This window comes from Bubalus kerabau, chromosome 2 (assembly GCF_029407905.1).
Source record: "Bubalus kerabau isolate K-KA32 ecotype Philippines breed swamp buffalo chromosome 2, PCC_UOA_SB_1v2, whole genome shotgun sequence".
NCBI lineage: Eukaryota > Metazoa > Chordata > Mammalia > Artiodactyla > Bovidae > Bubalus > Bubalus kerabau.
The window spans coordinates 1,255,304-1,279,357 of record NC_073625.1 but is presented as its reverse complement, the minus strand read 5'-3'; the positions used below and the strand labels follow the sequence as shown (position 1 = coordinate 1,279,357).

General features: G+C 44.0%; 1 protein-coding gene across 2 annotated transcripts in view; it reads left to right on the top strand.

Annotated features, from left to right (window-relative positions):
• The window catches only part of ZNF385D (zinc finger protein 385D), a 344,969-nt gene that overhangs the window by 241,774 nt on the left and 79,141 nt on the right, over positions 1-24,054 (top strand). For both annotated transcript variants that reach the window (XM_055566880.1, XM_055566879.1), the window contains exon 4: positions 584-746. In XM_055566880.1, the coding sequence (XP_055422855.1) occupies positions 584-746 (163 nt within the window). The remainder of the gene's footprint in view (positions 1-583; positions 747-24,054) is intronic.

The window sequence follows — 24,054 nt, the reverse complement described above, 5'->3', positions numbered from 1 at the left end:
AAGGAAAAGGAAAGAGGGTAAAACTGCCTGGCTTCCGTGGCTCCATTTGGACTTTGCGGGGCACTCACTTTTGAACTCTCATACTTCAGTCTTGATCTCTGGGGTGCCTACTTATGTTGTTATTGGTGAATTCTTCCTGGTAGACACCTGTTGGGTCCTGTGTCAATAAGACCCACTGTAGAAGGAGAAAGCACATTTCCTGAGCCAAGAAGGTGAGAGCTGCTCTTTTCCAGGGCCCTTGTTAATCCTGGGAGCCCAGCATCTTTGGTGACAGAAAAAATGCAATACGAATTCTCATTTCTTTCCCCCACTCCACAAAGACAGTGTTGTTGCTATATTAGTGTGCAGCTCCATTTCTCTGAAGAGAGGCAATAGAATATTTCTCCCTTCAATCTAGAGGTTTTAGAACTTGTTTCCCATTGCTTCGTAGCATCATTCTCAACAGAACCCCACTGCTTGGCCACGGCCAGGGTTAGCTTGAATGGTACCTATTATTGAAAGGGAGTCTGTATTTGCAGTAATACAGAGAATGCCAGTTTAGAAATGAGCCTGATTGCATGGTTCATTTTGTTCTCCTTTGTAGAGCCAGGCTGCGGCCCACTACAAAGGCACGAAACATGCCAAGAAGCTCAAAGCACTGGAAGCCATGAAAACTAAGCAGAAATCTGTCACTGCCAAGGACAGCGCAAAGACTACCTTCACCTCCATCACTACCAATACCACCAATTCCAGCTCTGACAAAACAGGTTATGCCACGCTCTTTGTTGTCTTGTCCTCCTCATCCCTGTCGTGTGGGGGCTCCTTCCCTGGTCTGCTACTGATGTTCCTGCCACCCTGGTTCACGCCTGACCCATCTCTCTGTGTAATGGTACTGCCCGACCCCCACATTTTCCTAATACCCTTGAGAGACGGATGATCACTGGTAATATTGCAGATTCTGTACTGGAAACAGTCCATTGGCTGCTTTTGAGGAACACAGGAGTCAAAAGGGCGTTTGAAGCCACAGCCCTTTTGGAGAAGGGCCCCTCTCAGTGTGTCTCATCTGCATCTTGTATGCAGCACCTTTGCCCAGAACTGCGTGGCAGATTTTATTTCCCTGTGAGTACACAGCAGACTATGCCAAAAGAATTGCAAAGGCCCCCGTAAGGGCATTACTACTGACAGGGCTTATCCTCATAAATCCCAAATATTGCATTCTTTTAAGTAGTGGCTGTGTGAATCTGGGCTTGTTATGGCTGGGTAACCTTCCCTCTGCATATACAGGTAAGTGTTATTGATGCCAATTATTCTTTTTAACAGTCCTCACAGTGAAATAATGGCCTCTGAAGGGTCCCTTGACATAGCTCCTCAAACACTTTATTCATAACAAGGGAAGCCAGGGCGGGGGTGGGGCAGTTCCGTAAGCTGGCATTGTAGAATATAAGACCACTGGTCCTCAGAACTTACATAAAAGGAAAGCAGTGTGATCCACGGATGCACCTGGAATAAATCACTTTCTAAGAACACAAGGGCTGCTACGTATCAGTGGCTTCCCAGTCCCCGCAGATAGCAGGAAGCATTGATGTTGTCATCAATGGCAATGTCTTACCTGGAAGAGATCTGCTGGCCTTGGCTGATGAAAATATAAAACCAACAGCGAATGAACACAACAGATTAAAGCAACTTTATTACACGAGGTACGCCCGTGAGATGGGCACAGCATCCTCAGAGGGTCTGGAGAGATGCTTGCTCCTGTCTGAGTCTGTAAGGGGTGATGGTATTCCCCCGAGTCCCCAGGTGCATTTCATATACTCCACACGAGCATCACTGTGGACGCAGTCTGCCTCCTCTGTGGGGTCCCCGTGTCTCCTCTGAAGCTGGGACATCTTGTCGCCTTTGTACCCTGGCACCGGTCTGATGGGCTGTGGGTGCTGAGTAAACTGTTGGCTGAATTTTCTCTCACCCTTTTAATCCTCTGATTCATCCAATTTTGTGTCCCAACATATAAAAGGAAAAAAAAAATTGTCATGTTCATTTCTTTGAAGGTCTGAGTAAGAGCTGAATCATACCATCACATTAGTTCAGATGTAAGACCTTGTATGGAAAACATTACCCTTTTCTCTGTTAATTGAAAATTCACTGCCTTATTTTGGGGACTGTAGGAGAAGTCATGAAGCAAGTGAGTGTCATTTTTCTCCCAGATATTGGGGCAGAAACTGGGATTCCCTAAAGCCATGCTTGCCACAAAGATCTACATTTCATTTGCAAAATGATGGTAGGTAGGAATAATAAAGATGTAAATTTGATGTAAAAGATTTGATATAAAAAGATGAGTTTGATGTCCAGAATTTGATGTAAATTTTTGCTTGCTCTCAAACTTTTCTATTCCTAGACATTTTTATCAATAATGGCTGTTTGGGTTACTTTGACATCTCTTTAAAATGCAAAAAAATCCCTCTATACTGAGAATGAGCACCATGTAATATATATACATACATATATGTATACACATGTATATATATGTACATATATATATATATATATGTACATGCTGAGTAGAGCTGCTCATTTGGCTTAAGAAAGGCTCCCTTGTGAGTTCATTTTTATTATTTAAATGAGTTGTGAGTGCATACCTCCGTCCCTCACCTTAGGGACTAGAATGGAAAGGATCACAGCCATCAGGGCTCTGTCTTCTAAGAGGATGAGTGGAAACTAGTTGGGGTTGGGTAGTGGGAAAGAGCCGACATAAAATAGGCAGATTCCCAGTGGAGACCCCAGCTTCACCTCGTGGTTGGAGTGTGCTGAAGTGGTGAAGGGCCCTTTCTAGCTAGAGCTGGAGAAAATGTTAGAAGCCAGAGGGAGAATAAAGCCTGCAAAGTTATCTTAAAGCCAAAAGAAGGAGGAGATGGATGTTTGGAAGGTCTCTGCCTTTCTGACCCATGGGGGCCTCTACTTGCAAAGAGACAGATCGTATAGGTTGAAACACTGATAATCCCAGCACACTCACTGGATATCTTAGGCCAAAGTCTATCCTTCCCTGGGGTTTCTGCAAAACTAGCTATGAAAAGTAGTCCAGAAAGCTCTTGGAATATTATGGACTCTCATCCCATTTTATTGCAATATGAATCCGAGGCCCCTGTGCTGGCAAACTGGAGTTTTCTTAAAGCTCTTAGCTGTCCTTTTTATTACTGTCCGTGTCCTCATACTGATTAGAAAGGAATACAACTCTGAAAACACAATGGGTCTCTGAGCTAGTTTCTTAGAATAATTAAATAAGTATTTAATTATTTATTTAATCTCTTCTTGGAGACAGAAGGAGAGAGAAATCAGGGACCCTGTATGTTTTAATAATAACACATTGTAACTTGCTTAACGTACAAAGTTGTGAGCAGCTGGAGGCTGATCACTGAATGGTGTCTCCTCACCACTGCATTTTTTAAAGGCAATTGGTTTATATATATATATATATAAATTTGGCAAAATTAGTGAAAGTGATTTAGCCTTTCTATACATTTTATGCATGCATAAGTCACACAACTTTGCCAAATTTATATATATATATATATATATATATATATATATATATCCAATTGCCTTTAAAAAATGCTTGTGTATACAGTGATTTGATAGATAAGAGAAGGCTGGGCAACAATAGTAAAAAAAAAAAAAAAACAGCAAGAAGTGGTGTGGACTTGAATTTAAAAATTGCTTTGGCTTCTCTAAAATACAAGAAATAGAATACTCATGAAAAAATATTCTCATTCCAAATCTACTTATTAAAAAAAATTAGACAAAAATTCCTTTGAAATTCCTATATCATGTATTATGGCTTTTACTTGCTGTCTTAGGCTAACAAATATCTGACATGATCCACTAGCTAAACTCTTAGTCCCTGGACTTCCTGATCTTGGAATTCTCTTCCATCCCTTCAGTCTGCAGGCTGCAGTGGTGAGCAGTAGATGCCATTCAGTGATCAGCCTCCAACTGCTCCCAGAAAGCCTTCTTCCCCTGCTGCTAAGCAAGAGCACACTCCTTGACAGCAATGCTTGATTTCAGCTCTTTCAATCTAATGAGGAGTGCTAGATTGGTGGATTTAACACAGAAAAATTTACAGGCAAAAATAAAAATTTTAAAAATATTTGGAACACTCAGATTTGTTGGTATGGGAGGGTGATTACTGTTCATTATAGAATATTTCAAGGAGCAAATATTTCCAAAGTTGACCAGAATAACTGTCTGATCTAATAACGGTTTTAGGATTTTTAATTATTTATTTATTTTTAAATTGAAGTATAATTGATTTTACAATGTTGTGTTAGTTTCAAGTGTACAGGTGTGTGTATATATATGTACATATGTACATATATATTTTCTTTCAGATTTTTTCCTTTATAGATAATTGTAAGATATTGAGTATAGTTCCCTGTGCTATACAGTAGGACCTTGCTATTTGTCTGTTTTATATACAGTAGTGTGTATCTGTTAATCCAAAACTCCTAATTTATCCTTGCCCTTATGTTCGTGCAAATTCTTAATACAGAAAAAGTAATCATCATATTAAGAAATTATGCTTAAAGTAACTTGGGAAATATAACTCCGTTGGCTCTTTCTGTGAAATGACAGTTCACAATTGTTGGATTAAGTCTCGTTGGTCGGAAGTCACCCTCTGGTCTTTGTTTACTTTCCCTTCCTGGAGACTTTTATTCGTCCCCATGATCTGTCCGTTAGTTAGGCTAGGTGGCACTGCAGTAAAAAGCCACAGCTTTTACAGCCGCTAATGAGCCCTCACACCCCATGTAGCAGCCCTGCTGTCTTTCCCATGTTAATTTAACTCTGGGGCCAGGCTGATGAAGCGGTCACTACATGGACATCACCAGTTCTTTGGAAGAGGGGAAGAGAAGGGTGTGAATCAGTAGACTTTTACAGTTTTTTAATGGGAGTGACACATAACTCATCTCTCACTTTCCCTGGTGAGCTGCATGGTCAAGCCTGGTTGTAAAGGGTGGAGAGGGATATGCTCCTCTGGGAAGGGAGGCAGCTAATAGTGAGCAATAAAGCATCACTTCCCACCGTGGCTCCCACTGCCCCATGCTTGAGTCTCAGCGGCCACATCTCAGCTTTGTCCTCCTAAGACCTGACCTCACCTCTGTGGCTTATGGGTCACTCACTTGGGTGGGTTGGCAGCACTTCTGTTTTGCAGGTTCAAAAAAAAAAAAAAAAAGCCTAACTGACCATCCCCTCCAACTTTCTCTCCCTGCTGTCTTTCCTAGCCCTGCAGCCTGTAGATCTGAAACCTTCCGGCTGCTGTAGCCTCTGCCTCCTGCCTCAGTCTGTGTGTCTTCTTAGTGGCCGGAACGCACTCCCCTCACGTTCCGAGGAAGCATTTTTCACCCTTGCAAGCGTGATTTCTCCCCATGTCCTGGCCTCATGGATCTCTGTTTTTACTCTTACACTTGCCTTCAAGTCAAAGTGTTAATCACTCAGTCGTGTCCGACTCTCCCCACGGACTGCAGCCCACCAGACTCCTCTGTCCATGGGATTCTCCAGGCAAGAATACTGGAGTGGGTGGCCATTGCCTTCTCCGTGGAATCTTCTCAACCCAGGGATTGAACCTGGGTCTCCCACATTGGACGGCGGCTTCTTTACTATCTGAGCCACCAGGGAAGCCCCTACAGTTGCCTTAGTCTCCGTGAAAATCCAACGGCCTCCATCCGGGGCCCTGACAGCCACACCCTTCACCCCGCACCCATTTACAGGAGCCAGCGTAAGTCCGAGCACTCACCCACTCAGAAACCTTCAGGGAGCCTGTATGCTGGACCTCATGGTCCCCCGTGGTTTGACCGCAACCTACCTTTTCAAACGTTTTTTCGGTTATTTCCCTGCAATATTCTTCTCTAGAGACCGATCCCCCTGAGCCTTTGTATCTAATACTGTGCTTCTAAATTTCTCCCTGAAAAGTGGGTCACTTTTCTCTTCTTCTTACTGCCTGTGAAGTCCCATAAGAATCCATACCTCCCTGGCTCCCCTATCCTATTCTTGCTCAAATATAATTTCCATGTCTTGCCTCTTTCTGTTGTCAGATGACATGCGCATTTAGAAGACACACTTGCCCAGTCCTTTTACTTATACTTTCTTCTTTGCAGAGCACTTTTATATAACAGATAGCTTGAAAACTTGAAGCAATCAGTTTTTCTCTTTTGTTCTTGAATTAAAGCAAATCTTTGGACGTTATTAGTGAATATCTGATTCCATGAAAGAACAATGATTCTCATTCATCCAAGGAATTATAAGATATTGCTCAGAGAATTTCGGAGTTGCAGGTTTTCATAATGGTCAAGTCTCACCCCTAAAGTTTGCTTCCTGTTTTTTTTTTCCTTTTGAGATTCTTCAGTTACACAAGTAAAGAAGATTTGACATTTCTACTGTCCCTTCAGTGACTATCAATCAGGAGTTAATTAGTTGGTTGAGATTTTAGATTTATGTTAGCCATCTTGGCTTTCCAAGTGGCTCAGTGATAAAAGAACCCACCTGCCAATGCAGGAGGTACAGGAGACATGAGTTCAATCCCTGGGTTTGGAAGATCCCCTGGAGGAGGGCATGGCAACCCCCTCCAGTATTCTTGCCCGGAGAATCCCATGGACCGAGGAGCCTGGCGGGCTACAGTCCATGGGGTTGTAGAATCGCATACGACTGAAGTGACTGAGCCCAGCATACAGCACTTAGCACATCTACTTGGTACAATCTGAGAACCTCTCTCCCTGGTTCTATCACATAATTCTTTCAAGTTTCAGAAAATTGCAAATATTTTCATTAGGTAAAGCTACTTTGTTACAAGTTAAATTTGCCCTTTTCACTCTTACAATTCAATCTTCTTTGTATCAATTTCCTCTGGTCTGTCTTTTAGGAAATCCAAAATTATCATCCAGGATGTTTTACTCACCTGACTCAAAGGTCCCAAGAGTGAAATACTTTTGAATCTATTATTGAAAATGTCTGTGAATGCAAAGGAGTGTTTATTTACTCTGAACTAGTAATTGATTCCATGTATTTATTGGAATTCAAATTACTTACACTTAGAATGTTGAATACTTTTCTAATGATAAAGAAGATGTTTGATGTAAAATGCTAGCCAATGACTATAAATAAATACATTAGGAAACAAAACCTCTATGGGAATGTCAGTCAATTTTATTAGGTCACATAGTCTGGAGTGTCTCCTCTGAGCATGACCCTCTCAAGCCTGCTGTTTACATCAGGCCTAGTGGCAGACAGAGTCAGGCACATGCTGTTTTTGCCTTTCCATTTAGGTTGAATCTAAATCACAAGAAGGAAATGGCACCCCATTCCAGTACTCTTGCCTGGAGAATCCCATGGATGGAGGAGCCTGGTAGGCTACAGTCCATGGGGTCACAAAGAGCTGGACATGACTGAGTGACTTCACTCACTCACTCAAATCATGAGAATGGTGACCTGGAAATAAAAGTGGTAGCTGAGTAGTCTGTAAGGAAAAGCCAGTCTGGTGTCACTTAGAAAAGAGACAGTTTTCAGCAAGGACGAGTGGGACTCAGCTTTGTTTCTGTTTTCATAAGGACGACGGGAAGAGTTTGCCTTTCTTGACAAAGGCTTCAGACAAAGGTCCCAAATGTTGAAAGTTATAGCAGAATACAGGCTGGGCTTGACGTCAGAAAGCCATGCATTTGAGAAACTGTGTTATGCCTTTCTACATACAGTACAGTATGGAATACATTAGATGGTATTTTATTATGTAAATGTGTTATACACATATTTGCCAATATGCAAGATTCTGTCTTTATTACATGTTCCTGAAACACCCCACTGCACCAGGCCTTCATTATTAGCATTGCATATTTTCCTTCAGAAGAGAGACACAAGCTTCTGTGGCTTAGGAACCCATAGCTCTGTTGACGTTTCAGAGGCAATACGCAGTCATTTGTAAGCGGACACACTCCTATCGGCACTTGGCTCTAGTGGAGTGGTGCACACACGCCCCTCTTGGCGGAGTGGACACTGTGCTAGCTCCCGGGCTCTTTCTTTTCTGGCCCATTCTCCCAAACAAAGACGCCCTGGGACCATCGCCGCTACGCTAAACCACCCCTTTGCAAGCATCTTGGCGAGGAGTTGAAGTACCATCGTGACAACACTGATGCCTTACTTGTTTTTTCTTTTCTTAGCCCTGGCTCATGACATGCTTCAGATTGGTCAAGGAAAGAGACTTTATCGAGTGTTCCCTGATCAAGATGCGTGATAAGTACCAGCAGAGTGTACTAGGAGCAGATTTCTAGCGAGATTAAAACAGAGAAGGGGAATTCAGAAAGGAAACACACACACACACACACACACACTCCTGATGCTTATTTGAATACTGTGGTCCTGGGATCCTCGTGTGTGAACCAGTGATGACAGATTCTACATTAAAGGTGGCATGGAAATCACAAATAATATTCTAGTCTGTCCCTTCTGTGCCTGAGGAAATCACGATGAATGGTATTTTGCTGATAAAAGCTTTGACCCAGATGCATTACAGAAACCCACTCCTGGAATCAGAGTATTTCACAAAAAATTCCTCATCTGGACAGGAACATGTTGTCTTCCCAAACATAATGAGTGAGTGGAGCTGTGTGTACCTGATTCTCTGAAGGACCTGCCGTCTGTCTGTGGTCAGGGGCTGGGGTATGAGTGCCTGATGGGGGGGATTAAGACTAAATTGACAAGATAGACATAATTTATGTTATGTTTCAAAGAAACAGGGTGCCTGACTTCTTGTGTGTGAGTGTGTGTGTCTTTCCACACTGCATGTGACTGTCTTTCTTTAGGAGAAATAGCAAAACTATAAAACAAATAGAAAGCTGAACACCTATCTTTTAACAGCACCTATGAAATACCAGACATCTGGATGAATTTTACAAACTAAATTAAAACTCCCAGTGGCTTTATCTACAGCTGTCAGACTTCTGGAAACATCTGTGTCTACATGTGCACGTGTGTGTGGTTTTTAAATTAATGGAGGGATTTTTTCCCCCCTATTTTTATGTTTTTATTAGGAATTGAGTGGACATAAGCTTTCATAAGCACTTTCCAGGGGGTGCAGTGGTAAAGAATCCACCTGCCAATGCAGGAGATGCAGAAGTGGGTACTATCTCTGGGTCAGGAAGATCCCCTGGAGGAGGAATTGGCTACCCACTCCAGTATTCTTGCTTGGAAGATTCAAAGGACAGAGGAGCTTGGCGGGCTACAGTCCATGGGGTCACCAAGGAGTAGGACATGACTAAGTGACTAAGCATACCTCACATCACACAGAGCTTATATAATGATAAAATATTTCAACGGCAAAATAATGATTCTTAATGTAGACTCTTAACTATAACAGAAAAGTTCAACAGTGATCAAACATGACAGAACGTGAAATGAGCACATGTGAAAATCACGTGAACCATCACAGAACTTTGTCTCCAAAGTGGGAAAGTGAAGGGTTGGATATCTACTAGCAAGGGACATGAAACAAATGTGAAACAAAACATGTTCACAGCAGCTTTCTTACAGGCAAGAGACATAAAGCTTCTATTGAATTCTTAGTAAAACACAAACTGAAACAGATATTTAAATTACAAATTATACTTGCATTTATGTTCTATGAATTCCAAACTCTTAAACACAGACACTTACTCCTTGGAAGGAAAGTTATGACCAACCTAGATAACCTCTGCATATTCAAAAGCAGAGACATTACTTTGCCAACAAAGGTCCATCTAGTCAAGGCTATGGTTTTTCCATTGGTCATGTATGGATGCGAGAGTTGGACTGTGAAAAAGGCTGAGCACCGAAGAATTGATACTTTTGAACTGTGGTGTTGGAGAAGACTCTTGAGAGTCCCTTGGACTGCAAGGAGATCCAACCAGTCCATTCTGAAGGAGATCAGCCCTGGGATTTCTTTGGAAGGAATGATGCTAAAGCTGAAACTCCAGTACTTTGGCCACCTCATGCGAAGAGTTGACTCATTGGAAAAGACTCTGATTCTGGGAGGGATTGGGGGCAGGAGGAAAAGGGGACGACAGAGGATGAGATGGCTGGATGGCATCACTGAGTTGATGGACGTGAGTCTGAGTGAACTCCAGGAGTTGGTGATGGACAGGGAGGCCTGGCGTGCTCCGATTCATGGGGTTGCAAAGAGTCGGACACGACTGAATGAATGAACCGAAACACAGCATCAGATCTTTTTTCTTTTTAGACTGTGCTGTGTGTTAGCTGTGGCACATCAGTCTCTAGTTGCAGGCTTCGTTGCTTTGCAGCTTGTGGAATCTTAGTTCCGGGACCAGGAATCAAACCTTCATCCTCTACATTGCAAGGTGTATTCTTAACCACTGGAACACCAGGGAGGTCGTACATCAGGAAATTTTATGATCTGTCCCTTGCCTCCTGTTGCTCTAAGTCCTTCTCACTTCTCCTGAACTCTAGCCCAACAAAATCATTTGAGGACCCCAGGCAAGGCCTCCACATTCTGGGGCTTGTAGAGGTGCTCCTTGTACTTCACTCCTCCCCACGTGTCACCATGCACAGAGGACGCCCGTGTTACACGCTGATCATACGTGCATGGACAGACACAAACCTGGGCAGAAGATCCGGGCTTCTGTGTCAGCCCTGTCCCAGCACCTACGGAAACTGGATCTTCCTACTTGTCAATCCCACCAAAATGTTACCTGCTTGGTGGACCATACGCCTATATCCCATATGTCTTTATTCAGCCACTGAGAGTTTTACATTAAAACTGTCAATAAACAGGGCCTTCCATGGTGGTCCAGTGACTTATGACTCTGTGCCCCCAGTGCCGGAGGCCTGGGTTTGACCCCGGTCAGGGAACTGGATCCCACATGCTGCAACTAAGACACGGGGCAGCCAAATATACGTGTACATATGTGATTAAAAATAAAACTGTCCATAAGCAGCGAGGCACTCCTTTTCATTTCAGCAGCATCATCCTAGGAATTCTTTTAACAGTCAAAGCTAACACACTCCCAAAATGTCTAGTAACCATTTCCATGCCTAGAGTCAGTACATTTTACTAATTGAACTCTATTACTTGTACTTTACAATGCAAATCAAAGATATTAGCCAGTGTAGCTCAGAATTTGAATGCACAACCCTTGAGTTGAACGTTTCTCAGAGACAGCACGAAATTAAGTTGCTGTTTTAATTATCATAATTGCATTCAGAGTCATCCCTAAATTTCCCTGCTACTTCAGTTTCTCATGAGAATTAAGAACATTTTTAAAAGCTCTATTGAGTTAGATTGACGCTGCACTAACTAAGTTGTGTCCCTGGTATCAGGTTAAATTTGAGGGCAGGGGGCGTGTTTAACTGCGTAGGGTGGAGTCTGGGCCCTGCAGCCAGCGCCCAGTGTTCACTTTGCTTCAGTTGTGACTCAGTCTGTAGACAGCTTTGCCAGTAGTTTGCACTTACGTGACTGCTCGAGTCAGTCACCCCCAGATTATACCATTTGGAGTCTGGCCAAACTCCAGCGTGAAGGTCAAGATGCTCTTAGAAGTGGAGGCTTCTAAGAGATGATGAAGTTAAGGGCCAAAGCTCTTGGTTATTCTCCATTTTTTAATGAAACCATGCTGTAATTTTTATTACTTTGTCATATAGAAAAAGCTTCATGTATATTGAAAAGAAGCATCTTTGATTCCTCTATGTAAACTTTACATTAGTTCATTCAGAAGCTGCATGTGAAACCATCTCAACATTGAATGTTCTGTGTTTATTGATTTTGTAATGCTAGACAACATAGGATTTTCTGCAAGATCAAAGATATCAGAAGTCTGCCTTCAGTGGAAGGGATTGGAGTCTGGTAGGATATGTATTCAGTTCAGTTCAGTTCAGTCACTCAGTCGTGTCCGACTCTGTGTGACCCCATGGACTGCAGCACGCCAGGCCTCCCTGTCCATCACCAACTCCCGGAGCTTGCTGACACTCACGTCCATCGAGTTGGTGATGCCATCCAACCATCTCATCCTCTGTTGTCGCCTTCTCTTCCTGCCTTCAATCTTTCCCACCATCAGGGTCTTTTCAAATGAGTCAGTTCTTGGCATCAGGTGGCTAAAGTATTGGAGTTTCAGCTTCAGCATCAGTCCTTCCAATGAATATTCAGGATTGATTTCCTTTAGGATTGTCTTGTTGGATCTCCTTGCAGTCCAAGGGACTCTTTGCAGTCCAAGGATATGTATTCTAGAAATTTTCACTTTGGAAAAGTTCTTTAATTATTTCAGTCAACTAAGGCGATATTTAGTGCAGTAATTTTGGTAATTGAAAATCCAGTCACTTAAGAAAGAATTGATTCAGGGTCCATAAATGCAAGGTTTTTCCTGTGTTACTAAGACATTTTAGATCAGCATACAATGATATTTAAAAATAAAGTAATGTGGTCTAAAGTTTACGGTCATAAATAGCTTGCTCTATAAAGTTGGCAATTTCCTAAACAGGAGAAACAGTGTAGCTTTTATTTATATAGCTTTTAAAATTTTAATATGTCATCATATAAATTTGTAAGTTATTGACATCCCCATAATAAGGAATTTACAGAAGACTGTATCAGAAATTAGACAGAAATCATATTTACCTACCCATTAGTAGAAACATTTCATAAATCTCTAATTTGCCAGATATTTGGGAAAGCATGTTAGTGATGTTGTACTTGTCTTTTAGTCATTACCAGGTTCTAGTATGTGTTAGCTTTTGTGGCCTAGGAAGGATCATCAAATAATCATCACCCTGAAAGGTGAATTGATATTAGAAAGAGTTTTGAAACAGTAGGTAAAAACCAATTTCTTACTTCACAGTAATCCAAGCTTCTAACCAGAGTATGTCTTTGTGCTAAAAAACCACCAGTCTAATAACTGGTTGGAGTATCTGCAGGATAATTTACTTGTCATGGCTGCAAATTCATTGAGTAGTTCTGTCCAGTAATAGTCTCTGTATTCAAAAGGGTGAAGGTGACATCTTCTATCAAACTTGCAATTATCAGGGGAGGGTAGGACAGTTTTTTTGAGTTGCATCTTGTGGAAATTAATTTTTTTTTTGCAATGCTAAAAGGAATGAAGGAAAGAAACCAAATGAGACTTCATAGACAAAGTAATTTTTTTTTTTCAGGTAGAACACATTTAGAATTATAAAGAAAGCTTGTTCAGTATGTGGGAACTTTGTCATCAGATTGATTTAATTTAGATGTTGGTTTTTCAGAATATTTTATTTTACTTAAAAACCTGAGAAAGTCTTTGTTTTGTCTTCATCAAAATTCCACCCAATGTAAACTTCTGCACATTTGGGAACTGCAGTTTTATCAGCTGTCTTCTTATTCCAGAAAGAAAAATAAAGCAAGTATAATAATGTGCCCTACACCCTGGGTAGTTTTTTTCCTGCAACACTGGTGAATTTGGCTTTTTTAAAAAGATACTTACACAGATGAATGTTTAAAGAGACAATCTTTATTAAGTGTGCACCTCTATCCCAGCTCCTGTTAGAGAAGCAGTTTTTCTGTTAGCTGGGTTAAAGGCTTAACCCTTCATGACTTTGGTAATAAAAATATTGTTGAAGTTTAAAAGAAACAACAACAAAACTTGATGTCATTTATCATCAGTACAGTTGTGAACTTCCAAAGATGAGAATGTATTATGAACCTATCACAGTACTATACAGCCGATTGGGTTAGCTGGGTATCTAGGCTAACTTTGGGCTTCCACGGTGGCTCAGACTGTAAAGAGTCAGCCTGCAGTGCAGGAGACCTGAGTTCAATCTCTGGGTTGGGAAGATCCCCTGGAGGAAGAAATGGCAACCCACTCCAGTAATTCTTGCCTGGAGAATCCCATGGACAGAGGAGCCTGGCAGGCTACAGTCCATGGGGTCACAGAGTCAGACACAACGGAGCCACCAATCACAGCACACAGCACAGGTGAGCTTGTTGGAAAAGTTGAAGTGAAAGTCACTCAGTCGTGTCTGACTCTTTGTGACCCCATGGACTATACAGTCCATGGGATTCTCCAGGCCAGAATACTGAAGTGGGTAGCCTTTGCCTTATACGGGGGTCTTCCCAACCCAGGCATTGAACTCAGGTCTCCTGAATTGAGGGCGGATTCTTTACCAGCTGAGCCAGCTTTGTTGGACTTACAACCAAATTGGACTTTTGTGTAGGCTCTCAGAGCGGAGCTTGTTCGTATGTAGGGGACTCGCTGTATCTCCCATGGTATTGGGTATATTGCTTGTAATAGTATCAGTACTATGTTGTAAGACTTCTCATGATCCCGAGGTTAAGCAGCCAGTTCTTGCTTGGGTGGAGGTGTGAGGGGAGGTCTCCTGTGTTCTTACCGTCAAATGGTGGCTTGTGGTGAGCTGTTCCCAGACCTGCTTCACCCCCAGGTCAGGCTGTCAGTGATGCCACCTTTGGTTGGAGCCTCGGAGGGGGGGGCGGGGCGGGTGGCTGTCTGCTGGAGGTCCTACCGGGGGCCTTCACATGTTCTGAGCACCTCGCACACAGCATCTTCGTTTCAGAAAGACAGCCAGGCTGAAGTTCTGGTTGCTTTTATGACCCAGCCTCTGAGTTCCCGAATCCCTTCACTGAACTTACTCCATTGCACAGGGGAGGCCCAGTGACGGCAGAGGCTCGGCGTCAGCAGGTTGTCTGGGATGGGAGTTCTTGCTCAGGCCGTCTTTTAAAAGGACACCGCCACAGTGGTGTTTTAATCTAGCCCGTCCCACTCTGCACTATTTGAACAGCAGCCTAAGAAGAGGCAGGACAGGGTGTGGAGATCAAGGGAGAGGTTGGGGCTGTAGTACGAAGAACACTTGAATCATGGAGACGATAGCAAGAAGGAGTGAAACCTAAGTTGTAGAAGCTCAAAGCACCAGAGCCATGTGTTGGCATCAAAGAATTTTAGGGATGTACCTAAAAGATGAATGCTTAGCTTCCTGATTTCAGAGGAAGCTGTGGCTCCAGCCCAGACCTCCAGGGCAGGGCCTCAGGAAGAGGCTTCCATGACTGGAAGAGGGAGATGCCCTTGACTTGGAGGTCACAGCCCATCCTGACTGGGAGCTCCGTGGCCGCATGGCCGTCTGGAAGCTGTTGCAAGCCCAGGACAGCCCGTGGAATAGAGTGGGACAGACAGATGGACGTGTTCACCTCGGTGGGAAGGGAGAACCAGGTTTAGATGGTGAAGCTGAATCCTGGCAGGTGTCCTCAAAGCAAAAATCTCACACAAACGACCTCGTCAGCTGGTTGCTTTGACATCACGATTCCAAAAATAAATGCAACGGCTCATCTGGGAAGTTCAAGAAGGAGGCAAGGATTCAGACTCCGTCCCACGTTCTCTTTCTGTGCTCAGTCAGCCGCTGTCTGCGTCAGGGCCCCTAGAGGAGCCCTGTGAACCTCACCTTGGTATCGAGCCCTGGGACTCCTGTCGGGCCATTTTACGGCTCCTCCCCGCTCCAGGCCGCCTCTGTCCGCGGACCATGTCTGCCTAGCTTTTGCTCTGTTGATTTAATAGACCCAGGAAAAGCTGATAATGCAAGCACGGAAGTTCTGAGTGGCAAGTCTCCAGTTTCATCTCCATCCTTCCTCTGGGGCTCCTTGGACCCTGTGGACTCTAGGTTCTGCTCCATTCCAGCCGCTTTAAGTGTAGAGCCTATTGAAATACATTTCTCAAGTGTGTGTGTGTGTGTGTGTGTGTGTGTGTGTGTGAGAGAGAGAGAGAGAGAGAGCCACTGTCCCTCTATGAGCTGCAAGAAAAAAAACTTGCCTTATTATTTAGCAGGTTTTAACAGGTTTCAGTCCATTAAAAGCAAAAGAGAGCATTAAATCGCATTCTTCAGCTTCTAACCAGGGAGCTTTCATCGGTTTATTAATAGTCTCTAACTGCAAGTGTGTCTGTTCACGGTGGGGCTGGGCCCACTCTAGCGGCAACAGTCCTCTGGGACCACAAATCCAATTCCAGGTTCTACCTCCAGGTAATGCTTTTGGGCTGCTTTGGAGAGATTAAACAAATAAATGGCACTGCTTTCCTTCCAGAGAGCTGAAGCGGACTGGATTTATTTATGCTCTAAAAACCCCGGCCTCAGAAAACAGCCAGAACTGAAGGAACAGATGGCCCTGCGGGCACACGGCTCTTCCACGGCAGGCTCCTCACTGTCACTCCTGTTTCTAAGAGGCTGTGATGCTGGATGGACAGAAGAGTGAGAATCGGAAAAATGGAAAGGATACATATGAACTGCAGCCACGAAATGAAAAGACGCTCGCACCTGGGAAGGAAAGCTATGATCAACCTAGATAGCGTATTAAAAAGCAGAGACATCACTTTGCTGACAAAGGTCCATCTAGTCAAGCTATGGTTTTTCCAGTAGTCATGTAGAGATGCGAAACATGGACCATATAAAAGGCTGAGTGCCCAAGAATTGATGTGTTCAAACTGTGGTGCTGGAGAAGACACTTGGGATTCCCTTGGACAACAAGGAAGTCAAACCAGTCAGTCCTAAAGGCAATCCACCCTGAATATTCATTGGAAACACTGATGCTGAAGCATCAATACTTTGCCCCCTGATGTGAAGAGCTGATTCATTGGAAAAGACCCTGATGCTAGGAAAAATTGAAGGCAAGAGGAGAAGGGGGTGACACAGGATGAGATGGTTGGACAGCATCATGGACTCAATGGACGCTGAGTTTGAGCAAACTCCAGGAGATTTTGAAGGACAGAGGAGCCTGGCATGCTGTGGTCCATGGGGTCACAAAGAGTCAGACACGACTTAGTGACTGAACAACAAGATGCACTAGAACAAGGCTGGGAGCTTTGCCTTGATGGGATAGGGCAGAAGATTCTGCTCTAAACAGGCGGCACACGCAGGCAGGAGAGAAGCGCCGTCAGCATTGGCTTCCTGTGCTGGTGGGGCTCCTCCTTTGTCACAATGAGCTGTGTTTCCCTTTTTGCCTTGACTGCTGGAAAGATTAGAACAAATCTGATGAACAACTGTAATCTTCCTGAAGTTAACAGAGGGGACGAGGAAGTGATCGATTAACCACAAGAAGAGAGACATAAAATCTTAAAGACATAAAATCATAAAATTGTAGAAGAATGAAAACAGCCTTGTTCTGTGAGGCATGAAGGTACACGAGCGGGCTACTTGGTGAAAAATACAGAAGAGCTCAGTGGGCTCAGTTTTGGGGACTCTCCATCACAGTTGTCAATAACATGTTTCTTGTGCCATTTTGTCTATTGTCTGCCACCTCCCACGGAAGGGATATTCCTTACCAGCGGGAATAAGTCTCGTCTTGTTCAAAGCTACTTTCCTTATATAGTCTTGGCTCATTGAGAAAACACAGTGTAAATAAATAGCCATCCAATGAATGAATGGAGGAATTAATGAACAGACAAAGGACTTTCTACCAAAGAGCATTCCTGATGTTTCACTGACTGTGAAGGAATTCTGCTACAGGCCATGTGACTAGCTGTTAGGAATGTTCTGGATCAAGCTTTGTGTTGTGGTTCTACTAGACATGAACAGTATTTCAGTGCCCAGACTCTCTGATGTTTATCTCTCTACTTTCAAGCCTTCATGAGAGTTCAAAGCCTTTTGCTTTTTACTCCTCAGCTGATAGGAAATCCAGTCAAGATATTTGTTGTTGCAAAACCACAGAGGACTATTGCATGCATTCTTTAGCCCTACCTGTGTGTGAGGACATTTATCATCTTTTGATAGCATGTCATCATCTTCAGAGAAATGGGCAGCCTGTACTTTATAATTGGGATGGGAGGCTGGGGCGTGACTGATGGGAGCCTTTATCAGGCATCGTCATCAACCAGGTGTCTCTGAAAAGTGTGTGTTCGAAAGGCAGTGCTCACATTAATGACACTTGGGTCCATTTCTCCTCATGCAGCTGTAAAATAATGCATCTGTACCTGTAAATTAACAAAACCTCATCTCAGGTTTGGAGAAGGCAGTGGCACCCCACTCCAGTACTCTTGCCTGGAAAATCCCATGGATGGAGGAGCCTGGTGGGCTGCAGTCCATGGGATCGCTGAGGGTTGGACACGACTGAGCAGCTTCACTTTCACTTTTCACTTCCATACATTGAAGGAGGAAATGGCAACCCACTCCAGTGTTCTTGCCTGGAGAATCCCAGGGATGGGGGAGCCTGGTGGGCTGCCATCTATGGGGTCGCACAGAGTCGGACATGACTAAAGGGACTTAGCAGCAGCAGCATCTCAGGTTGGGTGCTCATATACATGCATAGCCAAAGTCTGATCACCAGTCAGATTAGCCTCATTATTCAGCGAGTATCCCTTCTACTCAGCAGTCACTGACTAGATTTGTGACTCTCTAGATAAAGTCTTTTAATCTCTCTGCTAAGTCGGTTTCCAGAGAGGACAGTTTCTGTATTGGCAGCTATGAAAGTCAGCAGTCACTCAGCACCTAACACAGGATACTGTGTTGGGTTGGTGTTTTGGAACCTAAGAAAATTCTCTGCCATCAAGGAGACTTCAGTCTGGGTTAGTGGATAAAACCAAAGTGGAAATGCTATGATGCGTGCCCAAGGCTCCAGACAAAAAGAGGGTGATACAGACATGTGCTCAAAGGAGTGAAGGCCAGGGGTGGACAGGGAAGGTAGGTGGCACTGGGAAGCAGGCTCTAGGCTTCCAAGCTCTACTGTACCATTTAGTTTTCTTCACCTGCCAAATAGTAAGTTGTAGTGAAGATGATCAGTGATGCAGTTAAGATGCCTGTCATAATTCCAGGCACATCTTGAAAGGGAAAGTTTCTCAGTCATGTCTGACTCTTTGCGACCTCATGGACTATACAGCCCATGGAATTCTCCAGGCCAGAATACTGGAGTGGGTAGCCTTTCCTGTCTCCATGGGATCTTCCCAAGCCAGGCTTTGAACCCAGGTTTCCTGCATTGCAGGTGGATTCTTTATCAGCTGAGCCACCAGGGAAGCCCAAGAATACTGGGGTGGGTAGCCTATCTCTTCTCCACGGGATCTTCCTGGCCCAGGAATCGAACCGGGGTCTCCTGCATTGCAGGCAGATTCTTTACCAACTGAGCTATCAGGCATGTCATAGTTACTTTGAAATGGTAGAAAGTTTACTACGGTTACTATTCTCTGTTGTAATTATTATCATTATTATGTTGTACCCACTCCTCTGTGAGTCTCACAAATGGGAAAAAAAAAATGGGAAGGGCTATTAAAAGGAAATCTCCTGGAGGACGCTGAGGGCTGGCAGGATCAGAAATGATGGTTTAGCCAATGCAGTGCTGAAGCGTCCAAGCCTTTCCTGTGTCAGAAAGGCGAGTGTGCCGCGAGCTGGAGTTCAGGACAGTTTGTGCTCTTTCCTCGAGTCGGCTCCACCATTTAGTGCAGTTTTCCCTTCATGGTAACATGGGTATCTCTTTAATCCCATATTATGGTCTGGGTCCAGCTTTAGGAAATAAGGGGGTCTTGTAGATCAGGATCTGTGTTTTCAGAAGGATTCTCCCTGAGCCAGCTGCTCATGGCAAGACCCCAGCTCAGGAAGACCTACACGTGGGACAAGCCTGAGGAAATAATTGATTTAAACAGTTTCTGGTTCCAAATAAGAAGGAATAGGCATGTTCCATGCCATCTTCCTGCTAAGGACAACCGGAAACCCTGCACAAAATGCAGAGGACAGCCGTCGGGAGGCTGTGACTGGGCAGTAGGCGTGACCGAGGAGCTGAGGCCTGCCCGGCGGGGCGCTCCCTGGCCTTTGGTGATTGTTTCTTTTGTTGATGTCTGTTGCTTTCGCGCATGTTCGTGTGTTTCTTTTCCTTCTATAAATGCCAACCTACGAGCCACAGCAGCTGGCAACCTGGAACTGCAGTGGGTGCAGACCCAGTGCCAGAGGGACAGCCTCTCCTCGGAGCCTTCTTGTGGACCTGGAAGGTGGTAACCTTGTGGGATGGAGCCCTTTTGACAATACACATTCTACTCCAGGCGCACAGGGCAAGGAGCCAGGCCTCTAACTGCCCCATGCCCCCCCTCACTGGACCCTTCAGAACCCGGGGGGAAGAGCCCCGCTGACGGTCTCTGCCCGTCACTGAGGCAAGCCGACACAGTGCTCTTTCCATCAGGCCCTGCAGGTCTCACCCTGTGCAGACGGATCCTGAAACACTCTTCACCAGCTGCGGGATGTCACCTTTGTCAGTAGAGGGCGCAAGAGAGACATGGCCGGGGGAGGGATCTGGCCTGGCCTTCGGCCAGTCTCCTGCGGGGTGGACAGAACCACCACCTGCAGTCCACGCAGGCTGCAGCGTCTCCCAGCACACAGAAATGGCAGTTGTGTAGCTTTGGGTCTTCAGTTAGGTTTTCTCCATAAATAGCTTGCTCCGATGCCTTGAGGGCGGATTTCCAGTGAGTACCACCAGGGAGGCCCTGCAGCATCTTTGCAGCCTTTCACTGAGCCGTGGTCACACCCTCTCCAGCAAGGTCTGGAGCTTGGGCTTGGGGGGCTGGCGGCAGACTCTTCCTTAGACCAGGGACTCAGCTGTAGGGGTGGGGCTGCTCCTTAGATTTGCTGGTCCTGTGTTATTTAGAGATCTTGTTACTTCTTACTAGGCAATCATCATTAAGCAAGAGCTTAATAGTAAATTAATAGTAAATATTTCATGTTCAAAGTGCTGTGTAGTTTCTCTTATGATTGGACTCCGAGTGATAAAGACTGACACCAAATGCATGATCCATTAACACAAAAAAATGGATACGTTGGCTTTCATCAAAATTAAAACTTTTGTTCTGTGGCAGACGGTCCTCCATCTGGGAGAAAATAGTTTCAATTCATGCAGACCCTATATCCAGAATACACAAAGAACATGTTAAACTCAACAGTAAGAAGACAAACATCCCAATTAGACAATGGGCAGAAGGCTTGAGCAGATACTTCAATGAAGACTGCAGAGATGGTAAATCAGCACATGAGAAAATATTGAATACACTTAGCTATTTGATGTTCAGTGGCTCAGTTGTGTCCAGTCCTTCACAACCCCATGGACTGCAGCACACCAGGCTTCCAGGTCTTTCACTGTCTCTTGGAGTTTGCTCAGACTCATGCCCATCGAGTCAGTGGTGCCATCAACCAACTCATCCTCTGTCACCTTGTCTCCTCCTGCCTTCAGTCTTTCCCAGCATCATAGTCTGATGCTGTTTCCAATGAGACAGCTCTGCGCATCAGGTGGCCTAAGTATTGGAGCTTCAGCTTTAGCATCAGTGTTTCCAATGAATATTCAGGGCTTATTTCCTTTAGGATTGACTGGCTTGATCTTCTTGTCCAAGTGACTCTCAAGAGTCTTCAGCACCACAGTTTGAGAGCATCAATTCTTTGGCACTTAGCTTTCTTTGTGGTCCAACTCTCACATCTCTACATGACTACTGGAAAAACCATAGCTTTTATTATAAGGACCTTTGTCAGCAAAGTGATGTCTCTCCTCTTTAATGCAATGTCTAGGTTTGTCATAGTTTTTCTTCCAGAGATCAAGCATGTTTGAATTTCATGGCTGCAGTCAGTGTCTGCAGTGATATTGGAGCCCAAGGAAATAAAGTCTGTCACTGTTTCTATCTTTTCCCCATCTATTGGCCATGAAGTGATGGGAACGGGTGCCATGATCTTTTGAGTTTTAAGCCAGCTTTTTCCTTAGCTATTAAGGAAACACAAATTAAAACCATGGGAAGATATCACTGCACACTTACTAGAATGGCTACAATGAAATAAATAACAAAATTTATTTGTTAAATTTGTTAACTAATCCAACGTACTTAATGAAGATGCCAAGCAACAGAAATTCATTGCTGGGTGGAATGCAAACTGGCTCCACCGATGGGGAGAGGGCTTGGTGGTTTCCTACTCAGGTGAATGTACACTGGCCACTTGACCCAGCAGCCCTGTTCCTGTGTATTTAGCTCTCAGAACTGAGAACTTCTGTTCACAAGGAAAACTGGATATAAATCTCTATAGAAGATCTATTAACAACAACCCAATATCCTTCACTGGGCAAATGGATTAGCCAGCTATGGCACATGAGACAATGGAATGCAGCTCCACAATGAGAAGGAATAAATTATGAATGCCTCTGCAGCTCGGGTGGATATCAAGGACATTATCATCAATGAACAAACCCAACCTCAAAAGACTCCATACTTTACTATTCCGTGAATGTAGCATTCTCCAAATTAGACTCTGTAGTAGTTTTTAGGATTTAGAGCTGGAGAGAGTCTGTAACTGTAATGGGGGAACATGAGGAAGTCTCTTTGCAGTGATGTAACACTGTTTCCTGATCGTGATTGGTGGTTACCAGAATATATATGTGTGTGTGTGTGTGTGTGTGTGTATATATATATATGCGATAAAATTTTAAAGAAATGTACACTGAGAAAAAGGCCACCTGATCAACTGCTAAACTCTGAGTAAGGTCTCCAGTTTAGTTAACGTGCTTAGTCACTCGGTCATGGCCAACTCTTTGTCACCCCATGGACTGTAGTCCACCAGCCTCCACTGTCCATGGGGATTCTCCAGGCATGAATACTGGAGTGGGTTGCCATGCCCTCCTCCAGGAGTTTAGTTAACACTACAATTCAAAGTCAACTTTCTGATTTTGATACATTTGTTATTGTTGCTCAGTCGCTCAGATGTGTCCAACTCTGTCACCCCATGGACTGCAGCACACCAGGCTTCCTGGTCCTTCATTATCTCTCAGAGTTTGCTCAAACTCGTGTCCATTGAGTCTATGATGCCATCCAGCCATCTTGTCCTCTATCGCATTTGTTATGGTTGTCTAAAATGTTATCATATTATCCCTTGGGAGGAATATGGATGGACGATGAGGGAACTCTATACTATATTATCCCTTGGGAGGAATACGGATGGACGATGAGGGAACTCTCTCTATACTAATTCTGCAACTTCTCTGTTGGTCTGAAAATGTGTGAAAGTAAAAATGAAGCCAACAAGTGCTGACTTCAAGGCATTCTAAGGCAAAAGTTAGCTTCCCTGGTTCCCTGGGTTTGTGGCATTTGGTGGCACTGCTTATGCTGGACTGAAGTTTTTTTAGCTTTTTTAAAAATTGAAGTATAGTTGCTGTAGAATATTGTATGTTATAGGTGTACAGTGTAGTGGGTCACAAAATTTTAAAGGTTATACTCCGTTTACAGTTAATATAAAATATTGGCTATATTCCCTATGTTGTATAGTATATCCTTATAGCTTATTTTGGGCTTTCCCGCTGACTGGACAGTAAAGAACCTGCCTGCAAGGCAGGAGCCGCAAGAGACACGGGTTGGATCTCTGGATCGGGAAGATCCCCTGGAGGAGGGCATGGCAACCCACTCTAGTATTCTTGCCTGGAGAATCCCATGGACTGAGGAGGCTGGTGGGCTACAGTCCACAGCGTTTTAAAGAGTCAGACACGACTGAAGCAACTTAGCAGTAGCCTATTTTATACCTGATCGTTTATACCCCTCACTCCCCTACCCGCTCATCTTCCCTTCCCTCTCCCCACTCGTAGCCACTAGTTTGTTCTCTGTGTCCGTGAGTCTGCTTGTGTTGTGTTCATTCGTGTTTTGTTTATTTAGATTTCACGTATAAATGATCTCATACAGTGAACTTTAACTGGTCCTAGGCAAGGGTCCACAACCTTTTATATAAGAGATCAAATGGAAACATTTTAGAATTTGCAAGCCATGTGGTCCCTGTCATGGCTACCCAATTCTGCCATTGTCATGAAAGCAGGCGTAGGTAATATTGGGTTGGCCAAAGAGTTCATTAACCCAATACGTAAAAGAATGGTTGTGTCTGTGTTCCAATAAAACTTTATTTACCAAAGCAGACAGTAGACCAGAGGTAGACACTGACGGAAAGGATTGGGTGAGTGATGCAGTTAGTAGATGTCAACCATGGGATGGTCCCAGCCCATGGTCTCAGAAATAAATAAGTCCAGACTTAAAGAACCAATGGCTCCTGTCAAGCCATACTTAATGTGTTGCACTTAGTTTTGGTCTCCTTGCTTTCAAGCAAGTG